This window comes from Kryptolebias marmoratus, linkage group LG23 (genome assembly GCF_001649575.2).
Source record: "Kryptolebias marmoratus isolate JLee-2015 linkage group LG23, ASM164957v2, whole genome shotgun sequence".
NCBI classification, from domain to species: domain Eukaryota; kingdom Metazoa; phylum Chordata; class Actinopteri; order Cyprinodontiformes; family Rivulidae; genus Kryptolebias; species Kryptolebias marmoratus.
In genome coordinates, this window is record NC_051452.1 from 14,109,860 (window position 1) to 14,121,456 (window position 11,597).

At 40.6% G+C, this 11,597-nt stretch overlaps 2 protein-coding genes across 14 annotated transcripts in view; one reads left to right on the forward strand and one right to left on the reverse strand.

Moving 5' to 3' along the window:
• LOC108242155 (NACHT, LRR and PYD domains-containing protein 12-like) overlaps positions 1–11,597 on the reverse strand; it is a 608,460-nt gene that overhangs the window by 250,361 nt on the left and 346,502 nt on the right. For 4 of the 13 annotated variants that reach the window (XM_037973823.1, XM_037973824.1, XM_037973812.1 and 1 more), the window contains one exon: positions 9,212–9,385. The exons of 5 other annotated variants lie outside the window; for them this stretch is intronic. In XM_037973823.1, the coding sequence (XP_037829751.1) occupies positions 9,212–9,385 (174 nt within the window). Of the gene's footprint in view, positions 1–7,270; positions 7,775–7,934; positions 7,982–9,211; positions 9,386–10,118; positions 10,205–11,597 lie in introns of all 13 variants that reach the window. 4 more of the 13 variants (XM_037973813.1, XM_037973814.1, XM_037973817.1 and 1 more) reach the window with 3 other exon arrangements.
• Positions 1–11,597, forward strand: part of LOC108249966 (NACHT, LRR and PYD domains-containing protein 12-like) — a 417,931-nt gene that overhangs the window by 28,476 nt on the left and 377,858 nt on the right. The window lies entirely within an intron of this gene.

Sequence of the window (11,597 nt, forward strand, 5' to 3'; positions counted from 1 at the left end):
GGGGGAGGTCATTTAATATCACCAGCTGATGTAGGTTCAAAAGTGGATCCACAAGTTCATAAGTTCTTACATGTGCACTGTAAAAACTGATGGTTCAATTTGAAGAGGAAAAGTTGAGAAGTGTACAATTTTGATTTTTTTAAAGGGCAGAATGTGCTTGTAAAATTAGGTTTGGGTTTAAGCCAAGTGAAATAGATATATTTTGGTCTAAAGAAACCAAGTTTACTGATCTCTCACTGATTTTATTTTGTTTTGTGTTAAACTTAGCATGTATATCATTTTGGCGTTCCTCTAATAAATTAGAGAGTGATAAGATAAACTGTTTGATTTTTTGGGGTTTTATATTTGGGTTGGTGTAAATATAAAAATGAATTTGAAAGTCTACCAAGGGAAGTATTACTAAATAGTTGAACTCAGGGCGCTATCCTAGTGACAGAGGGTGTTTATTTTTTATCTCAGAAATGAATATCTGAACATTTTTGCAACTTTGGAATTTCCCTCAGTATCCTGAAAACAACATGATGAACATAAATGTTTTGAGAAGAATTAGAAAAACAAATATGCATTTAAAATGTATAAAAAGCAATGAGATATTTAGAAATGATATTATGAATTTTTTTGGAGAAATAAAATTGATTTCCATAAAATAAATGTGTTTATCTGCTCGTTTCTGACATTCCTTGTCATATTTTCAGGACTTTTCTTTGAGTAAGATCAGAACAGACAATTTAATACCTAGTTCTAACTTTACACATTGGGGTAGATTGTCACTCATTGTCAGGACAGGGCAAATATAAAAAGTTTGAAAAAAACAGAGGAGCAGCTCAGAGTACCATGTAGGTTAGACACTCAGGCATCGAAGGATTGGCAATCTCCTCTTATCCCATGGCTGATGAGTCTTCATGCGTTACAGGTGTGGGCAATCACCAACTGGTCTGGCCTCCACAGACCGACTCCATGGCTCCCTCTGGTGGAGAAAAGAGAAAACCCAAACCCCTGCTCCCTGACACCCTGAACCAATTCTGCGAAACTAAAAGCACTATTCCTGCTTTACACTGAAAGTGCAGTTTTAAAACACCCTTTTTTTCAAAACACTACACACAATTTTCTGCATTTGGCACAATTTTCATGAAGAAAATCTCTTGTTTTCACAAGGAACACACTGCCATTCCAAATTCTAAGTTAATTGCCCTACTATGCACACTGACTCATCACATGGGCAAACATCTGTTACATCGTTTTATAATCAGCAATCAGAAGTTTAGCATAAAAGGGCAACAGGAAGCAGTTGATGCTTTTCATGGCTGGATTCGCCATGCTAGATGATATTTCCCCCGCTGCTTGGCCAGGGAAAACATTGATTGTGATGTGGATGACGTGCTGTGGCCAGTCCCAAACAGAAGCGAGGATGCAGCCCAGTGTTTACTGTAACTATATACAGTAAATTCTTCTGTTTGGTATGTAGACCACTGTATGTGCAACTTTGTGTTGGTTGGGATGTACAGTGTGTTCATTGTTTTTGTGGGAAAAATTAAATATATTTGTTGCAGTGTATTTGTGTGTTCTGAGTATAAAAACAATATTTTACTGTAAAACGTTTTACAACACACTTCTGTATGTACTGTCTGTAGTAAGTGTGACACTGAACAAAAAAAGGCCTAAGTCATTCTGATGAATGGAGAGGAAGTGTTTTCCATTGATCAAAATGTTTTACATTGAACACATCAGTGTTCAACTGGTTCTTATAAATGTTTATTCATATGATGGTTTATGTGTGTCATCTGAAAACAAAATACAGTTTTAAGAAGAGATAACATTGTTTTGAATGTAAAGTTTAGTTTTGCAGAAGAATTGAAGGGTTTTGCCCATTGTGTGTGTTTTCTTGATTTGTGTGTAGAGTTCTGAGAATAGAGGCATGCTTTCAGAAAATGTGTGTAAACAATTGAGAAAAACTGTAAGACTCCAGCAGCTACTGCTTTACAGGGTTCTTTATTTTTTACTTTTTTATCAAACTAGAGGATAATTTTACAGTTCAATTGTTTTCTCACAAACAATGAAAAATTCCCATCATCACAATTCATCTGAAATTAACAGACTTCGCTGGTGGAAATATGATAATTATGTTCTGATGGACAAGATTGCTGACAAAATGAGATGTGAGAGATTTTTTTGTCCAACACACAGAAGAAAACCAAAGGCCTGTTACTATTTAAAGGAATGCATACAGCTGGTCACATTTCATGTTGATGTTTTAAAAGAAGATCTCATGTGATCAGTTATTGCTTGAAGTATCTTTTGGGATGACTCAGCTTCTATCATACCAAAGTTCAAAGCTGAACTGAAACCTGTTTTGAAGCCAACATCAGTGAAAATATAGCCATAAAATGTGTTTTGTAGATTTTTTTTTATTAAAATAAAAATATTATATTTTTTGGTAATTCTGAATATTGAAGAAACCACTCAGGCGTTTGTTGCTTTTTCCATGACCACCCAGGAAGTGTGACTTCCACTGAGCCGCTGAGGTTCAGTGATTCCTCAGTGAGTGGATGAAAGTCGGTATAATATAGTTCAGTTTGCTGGAATTAATTGTTCGAACTGGCCAGAAAATACCACTAGAGTTTCATTTTTTTGACTTCCTGAAAGATAAAAACCTTCCTCAGATTTGGATCCATCAGCTCCGATGTGGGAATTATTATCAGAACTCAGGTTCGGATCATGTCAAAGGAAGAACCGCTCCGACCCTTGTTGGTGATGTGGACTGGCTTCATGCCAAAAAAACGGTACCTTTTGCCAACTATTTTTAACTTTAAAAGAAAGGCCAGTGTCCCCTCCATCACACCCCCCACCGGTGGTTGGTGCCTCTACCCGCCGGTGCGTGGGTGGCTCTTGTCGGGGGCTGGGTGCCCGAGGTCTCTGTCCACGGCCGGATCTGCTTTGGCGTAGCAGGTTGCCTGTGGGCTCATCACTGCGGCCCCCTGGGGCTTCTGCATCGTGGCTGCTGGGGGTCACATGGAGCTTGCCTCTGCTGCCCTCTTGGATGGGGTCCAGTTGTCCCTGCAGGGGGCCCCCGGGGCTCCAGACTTGGGGGGGCGCTGTGTGTCCGTGCCTCCGCTCTTCCTCGGGCCATCCTCATGTCCTGGGGGGTGGATCTGGGTCCCCACACTCACTACCAAATATTCCTAAGGAGAAACCTTGTAGATACATATAGATACACATACACACATATCTAGATTCAGGTGTTTGTCAGATACACCTTTAGTTGGGCTGCGGTTGTCACTAAATACCCCCTAGTATTACCTGGCTCTGTGTACTTTCCATTGAAGTTATAATTATCATTATATACTGCATATACTTTTTGTTGTTGTGGATTCTTTGTTTTGTTTTCTCTTTCCGCAGGGTGTTGACTTGTTTTATCTCTATGGTTTTTCTCTTCAAACCTTTTCCTCCATGTCTTTTCCCCGTTCTCTTTTTTCTTTCTCATCTTTGTGTCCATTATAATTAAAATAAACCCAAAGCAATTTCTAATAAAGTTTCATTTACCAAGGGGGACATCTTGGTGAAAGCCATAATGTTCTGCTTGTAAAAGCAAATCTGTTGGGCCTTACCCTGATATTCAGATGACAATTCTGAGTGCCACACAGCCGGACAGGACACGTTAAAAAAAAAAAAAAAACTTTAAAAGAAAGTCAAATGTGGAGGAGGACATCTCCACAGAGAATAGGAGAAACAGGAAGTTTTCCTTCAAACATGACGTGAACGCGTGCTGTCATTAAAAATTATGAGCTGCTTACAGGCCAACAGCCTGAGATCAGTTTGTGATTCAGAGCAGTTTGTTATTGGCCTTGACAGCCCTGGTAATCGTTAGAATCCGAATCTGAAGACTTTTCATCTGATTCTAGAGATCCGGTCGGTTCAGGTTCATACTGGTATGGTTGTTTATCCATTACTCCCACAGTCTTCTGGCATTTCTTTGTGTTCAAAAGAGGCTTTTTCTTCCATTTCCACTAGTAAACAACTGGACAGTAGCGGCGTTCTTGGCCGGTCGGGGCGCAGCACTCATCATGAACTAGGACGGAACTTCGCCCCACAAATCACCCACTTCAAAAATTATTGACTAAAATGCTAAAAACAGTTTATGTAACTTTTATGTCAATTTTGTGTGGATGTGTTTGACTAAGTAACATACATAAATTGTCAATTTTTTTAGATTTGATTTCAGATCAGCTTTAATTTTTTTAATCTAAAACTGACTGAAATATAGCCATTTTTGTGTTGCTAAGGTTAATTTGCTGTGGCAGCCATTTTTTATTGGTTGGACTCCAAAAGTTGTAAGTCGTAGATGTACATTTAGGAGATTTAGAAGTTTCATAAAAATCTGTCCAGTAGTTCATGAGAAATTTTGCTTACAGACAAATAAAAAATAGTCTTTTCTGATCAGCTACAATAATTACTAGACATATTTTGAACATTTGTTGAACTAGTTAAGTTAATAAAACATTGCTGATAAAAATATAGTATTAAAAAACCCAAATAAATACATGAATAAAATAAATAAATAAGTCAGGTAATCAGCAGCCATCTGAATAATCCAGCAGTCCTACTCATAATCTAAGTTCTCCTTAACATAACAGTTTTAAAAAATCTGAACTTTACTATCAGTGGAGAGAAAGTCAAAATGAGTAGCAGACCCTGAGAATGGAGTCCTCCAGTTTATCAGTGATTAATGTAAAAAGCTGTTCAGATCAAAATATGCAAAAGCTAGATGAAAAGTTAAAATAAATAAATAAATAAACTGAAGTAGATTTTCACTTAAATTTTATTGACAGTGATCCAAATAAAAGTGTGATATTTTATTATCTCATAAAGTTTTGAACGCCTAAATCATAAGAGGTCCTATATTTAGTAAAAAGTGAAGAAACATCGGGATGAAGCCTGGCTGCACCAAACCTCTGTTTAATGGACAATAATGTGTAAATATCTCAGCTTAGTTGTTCCTCTCTCATCTCACAGTTTGTCACATGTGCAACAAACTGACTGCAGCTAATGGGAAATGAATTCTCTCAGTTGAAGTGAGCTTCAGAGAAACACGACATCCTGATATTCACTGGGAAGCTTTGACTGGAAACAGACAGAAAAACGGTGTTTGGTGTTTGAATAATCCCAGCTTTCACCTTTAATTCTGCAGTAGGGAGTTCTGAGTAAACTGTAGTCTTAGCCTGAAAATTTGAACAAGCATACCCTACAGGTCCCTCCCCCTTGCTCTCTGCTCTGCACTACAGCCCTCCCTCCACAGCTCCTCCCCCACAGCGGAGCCTGACGTAAACGCGCTGGCTAATAAGCAGGGTCACAGATCACGGTGGATAAACAGCTATGGTACTTGTTTTCTGGGCAGATGCCACTCGAACTGAAAGCTTTGTTACCTTGTTAGCAAAGGCAGGTTAACTCTACCAGTCATATTGTTTGCAAAGGTTTAATCTTTGAACAATAAAACGGACAAACTGCAGATACATTTGGTTGAGCAACAGTACATATGGGACTGCTCCATGCTGTGTTTCTTCAAAACATGACTTGAAGAGGATATACCAGATGGGCCATTAACACCGGAGGGCTACATGCTCTTCAGGGCCAACCGCGACACAGTGAGAACTGGCAAGGCAAGCGAAGGAACAGCTGCCCTGGTAAAACAATCATGGCACACTGACTTTAAAGTTATTTTACACTTTTGCTCCAAGGATGTTTAATATTTGACCCTGAAGTGCAAACTTTTTATTTGCCCCGAAAACTGTAGTGCATTATCATTGGCGTGGTGCACCCATCATAAACTCTGTGGTTCCTGAGAACATTGATCCTCTCCATGTTTGTTTATCATCCAAACATGTCAGTGGATGATGTGGATACCATAGCTCTACACCACACACTCCAGTACCTGGACTGTGGCAGAGAGTATGTCAGGATGCTCTTCCTTGACCATTCGGCCCAGGGAACAAATTGGGAAGCTGGTCGACCTGGGGTGGCAGTCCCGACTGCCACCTGCAACTGGGTTCTGGATTTCCTCACAGACAGACCGCAGGTTGTCAGAATGGGAGAAATGGTCTCCTCCAAGCTTAAAATTAGCACTGGAACACCACAAGGATGTCTCAGTCCTAAGCTTTTTACTATGTACACCCTTGACTGCAAATTCAACATGATGCAGTATTCATAAAATACGTGGACGACATGACCATCCTTGGCCTCATTAAGGGAGGAGATGAGACCGCATTTAGGGAGGTGGTCAACAGCATACTGGCCAACAGAGAGAAGGACCATATAATCCTCAACGTAGAAAAGACAAGTGAACTCATTGTCAACTTTAGCAAGAAGGCCCCATCCCTACATCGCCTCACCATCAGCCAGACCAAATTGGATAGGGTGGACAGCCACAAGTCCCTAAGCCTTAACATATCATCAGATCTGAGCTGATCAGTGAACACTGTCGTGGTGAGGAAGGTCCAAAAGCAACTGCACTTCATCAGATTGCTCAAGCTGGCCTACAGGGGGCTGGTAGAGATCCTTACCACTGGCATCTCTGTCTTGTACAGCAACATCACACAAGTGGGCAGGAACGCTCTCCAGAGAATCGTCAAAACAGCTGAAAAAATCATCAGTACAAACCTTCTATCCGCAGACTCAGTATACACACAACGATGTAAAAAGTGAGCCACGTCATGAATGACACACTCCACCCTGGCCACTTTCTCCTTACACACAAACAAACAAAATACAATTTTAGGGAAAAGCAGAACAGACAGTATTATCACATACAAGAGCAAATTTTATAGCAGTTCTTTTCCCTGCCAGTCAGATTGATGGCAAATTTGAACTCTGTATGGTATAGTGTAAATAACAAGAACACCCATGGACAATATTTATTTTTCAATGCATATTTACATTTACATGTACATGTACATTAACTATATTCTCAAGTGCAATATCTACTTGCTGCTATATTTCCGAAGTATAATATACAGCACTATTTTTTAATCTATTTAAACTCCTTTAAAGACATTTCAGAGCTCAAATTCTGTTTCCATAGCTTTGCTGATAAACATATAGTTTAAAGTATTTTTTATAGCTTTATTGTAAATAAATGTACTGTCTAATGTCTTCTTACACCTTCTGTTAAATGTTTATCGTGTCTGACTGGCGAGCTTTGCACAAGAATTCATATGTCCCTGAACTGGGTGTGAAAGTATAGATGGCAAATAAAGACTCTGAATCTGTGAATCTGAACCTGAGGAACCAGACCAGACTGTAAATCCAGGATAAAGAGTTTGAGTGAATGTGGTGTTGAAGGTGTGGAGGTGGATCAGTGAGTCAGAGGAGACTCTGTAGAAGGACAGAATGCCAGCAGGACAGTCCACATACACTGCTACTCTGTTAGACACAGAGGAGGAGGAGATGGACTTGTCTTTGTTTTCGTGCCAGACAGAGTAACCACTATCAGAGCACTTCAAACTCCAGGACTGATCATTCCATCCAAACCTACAATCATAACTGTCTCCTGTCCTGCTGATTCCTCTGTAACTCACTGATATATGAACGTCTCCTCTCCACTCGACCTCCCAGTAACAGCGACCAGTCAGACCAGTTCTACACAGCAGCTGAGAAACATCAAATCTGTCTGGATGTTCAGGATATGACTGAACCTCCTTCATATATGTCACCTTCCTGTTGTTGTCAGACAGTTGGAGGTTTCTGCTCACTGTGTTTGTGTCAATTGTGAGCTGACAGGAATCTGATGGAGAAAACAAACACAATCCAGCTGCAGTTATTGTTCCATCATCTGATCATTTATTGACACTTTGATGATGACTCATGAATGAGTGATGTGACAGTTTGAAGATGGTTGAATGTTGCTGCGTTGTTGTCATGAATCAAAGGAAAAACACACTCACACTTCCGCAGACCTGGCGTCAACCATCGGACTCCAGCAGGCTCCACCCTGAAAGGAGGAGGGGGGTCAGACCATCAGTCTCTTTCAGCAAACATGGACATTACATGGCTCTCATACACACATTGTTCTACATTGAGAAAAGAACAATCCAACATTTGAATGGACCATCTCTAGTCCTGTCCTGAGGTTGTCATGTTCCAGCACAATTTGAACTCATTCTTTTCATTTCACTTCATCTGTCCTTAAATCCCAGATTTAAGGACAGATGGGTATAGTATGGATCAGTATGAGAACAAATCAAATGATTCACTGTTCCACACAGAAAACACGACAGCGGGTCCTTTAACATGTCCACAAAACACAATTCTACTGAAAAAGAGATTTCAACATTTTCTGCTGCATTTCTGGTAAAATCCAACTTGTTTAAAGATCTATATATTTTTTTTACTATCATTGCTCTGCTCACCTGTCCTGACCTCTGCTATGAAGGAGTCAGAATCTCCTTCATTTGAATCCTTGTTCTGTTGACTTCAGACTCACATGGTTTCATGTTTCAAGGTAAGTGTGTCTAGTTAGCACATGGCTGATTGCTGATGACTGCAACAAGATGCTGCAACCATCCCCAGGTGGAGCCCTCAAACTGACTGCTAGATTCTAAGACCAAGAGTGATTAATGATCCTTTCAGGAAACTAAATGCTGATGTTTACATTCACTGGAGAGGGACACAAACATCTGGTTTAAACACATAACAAACACTGTAGATTGTTTCATTCTTCCTGTCTGTAAAACAAAAAAACTAAGTATATACTGGGAGGCAAAAACCAGGATAAACAAAGGAAAACTCTTGCTGGAATAAAGTGGTTTATTAGTCATTCTAAGAATTCACTGGAACTGAGAACTGCATTTTTTAAAACCTGTGATACATATTTGACACAAACTTCCAAAAGCTTTTAAACAGATTCCATCAACAAAGGAACTGTTCCTTTTGCATGCAGAGATCTGTGCAAACTGAACAAATGATGACTAACAGAAAGTTGTTCCTGCAGAACTCTTCACCTTGGAGACTGCCTACAGAACACAAATATCTACTGTTTCCTTTCAAGCAGAGTTTCTTTAGGAAAAAAAGGAAAAACTGTTCCTACTTGTCAGATTGTTCATATAAGCCTCATATCCAGCATGAAGCAGAAAGACAGAGCTGAGTGAAGAACAGAGAACGTGTTTCCAGTTCTTCCTCCTCTATCAGACATTGTGTGTGTCTGCAGCAGATCTCTCCATACCTGAGAGTGTCCAGTCTCCAGTGTGGATCCTTCAGTCCAGCTGAGAGCAGCTTCACTCCTGAGTCTCCTGGATGATTGTAGCTCAGGTCCAGCTCTCTCAGACGGGAGGGGTTGGAGCTCAGAGCTGAGGCCAGAGAAGCACAGCCTTCGTCTGTGATCAGACAGCCTGACAGCCTGCACACACATACACGTTATGTCTCTCTATCTTTGCAGGAACTTTCCATTGACTTCCATTCATTTCTACACCCTAACTACAGCCTAACCCTGACCCTTACCCTAACCATTACCAGTACATACCTAACCCTAAACCAAACCTAAACTCAATTCACACCTTAGTCCTAAACCTAACCCCTAACCCAAAAACACAATTTCTCCTCATGGGGACCAGGCTTTGGTCCCCACAAGGAGCAGTTGGTCCTCACAAGGTAGTATATGTTAGGAAAATTGTCCCCACAATGTATCAAATACATGGCCACACGCACACACACAACACACACATAAAATTTACAAGATCAGCTTTTTGATCCAATTTAGTTATTTCCAGTTGAGGAGGGGGAGAAAAATAAAACAACATTTTAATTACAGAGAATTATTGGCAATCTTTCAAAGAAAATTCAATAAATACCTTTTACAATGTTTGTTCTCTTAGTAACTCACAGAAGCAGACTTCACACAGTCATCAGTTAACCAAGTTGCTTTATGTTGATTGAATTGAGTTTAGGATCTTTAATAAATGAGATAAATCTCTGATCAGCACATTTATGGATATACAACTAATCAGTAGAAAAAAAGTGAGTCGAAAGAAAATCACTAAACTGCTGAGTAAATCTAACTTTAAGAATCACAGTCAGCAATAATACAGCTCCACCAGGAAAAAATAAGTCCAACCCAGGACTTTGATTCTGACCTTAGAGTCTCCAGTTGACAGTGTGGACTCCTCAGGGCAGCAGAAAGCAGCTTCACTCCTGAATCCTGCAGGTTGTTGTTACTCAGGTCCAGTTCTTTGAGACCGGAGGACTGGGAGCTGAGGACTGAGGACAGAACTTTACAGCTCCTCACTGACAGGTTACAGTAATTCAGTCTGAGGAGACAATGTCAGAAAAAAACTAATTATTGTTAGCTTTGAAGCAAAACATATTAAAAGACATGAAAAACAAAATCAGGTCAACATAAGTAGTTTTGTTTTTTTCAATCAAAATGCATAAAGCAGGAATATATAAGTTTTAACTTACAGAAGTTTGTTGGAAGCTTTGACCACTGGCAGCAGCCTCAGAAGAACCTCCTCTGAAGCAGAATATTTCTTCAGATCAAACATATCCAGATCTTTTTCTGATGACAGTAAGATGAAGACCAGAGCTGACCACTGAGCAGGAGACAGTTTATCTGTGGAGAGACTTCCTGAACTCAGAGACTGTTGGATCTCCTCCACTAGAGAACCATCATTCAGTTCATTCAGACAGTGGAACAGGTTGATGCTTTTCTCTGCAGACAGATTCTCACTGATCTTCTTCTTGATGAAATGGACTGTTCCCTGATTGGTCTGTGAGCTACTTCCTGTCTGTGTCAGCAGGCCTCGTAGGAGAGTCTGATTGGTCTGCAGTGAAAGACCCAGGAGGAATCGGAGGAACAAGTCCAGGTGTCCATTTGGACTCTCTAAGGCCTTGTTCACAGCACTCTGATGGACACGTTTTAGTTTTGTTTCCTTAAAAAATACAGACTTCTTGGAGTTGGGTTGATGTTCTTCCATCAAATTGAACCCGTATTTGATGAAAATCTGATGGACATAAAGAGCAGCCAGAAACTCTTGGACAGTCAGATGGACGAAGCAGAACACCTTGTCCTGGTACAGCCCTCTCTCCTCTTTAAAGATCTGTGTGAACACTCCTGAGTACACTGAGGCTGCGGTGATATCGATGCCACATTCTGTCAGGTCTGATTCATAGAAGATCAGGTTTCCTTTCTGCAGCTGCTTAAAAGCAAGTCTTCCCAGAGACTCAATCATCCTCCTGCTCTCTGGACTCCAGTGTGGATCTGTCTCAGCTCCTCCATCATACTTGAGCTTCATGACTTTGGTCTGAACCACCAGGAAGTGGATGTACATCTCAGTCAGGGTGTTGGGCAGCTCTCCTCCCTCTTTGGTTTTCAACACATCCTCCAGAACTGTAGCAGTGATCCAGCAGAAGACTGGGATGTGGCACATGATGTGGAGGCTTCGTGATGTCTTGATGTGGGAGATGATCCTGCTGGCCTGCTCCTCATCTCTGAATCTCTTCCTGAAGTACTCCTCCTTCTGTGTGTCAGTGAACCCTCTGACCTCTGTCACCATGCCAAGACACTCAGCAGGGATCTGATTGGCTGCTGCAGGTCGTGTGGTTATCCAGAGGCG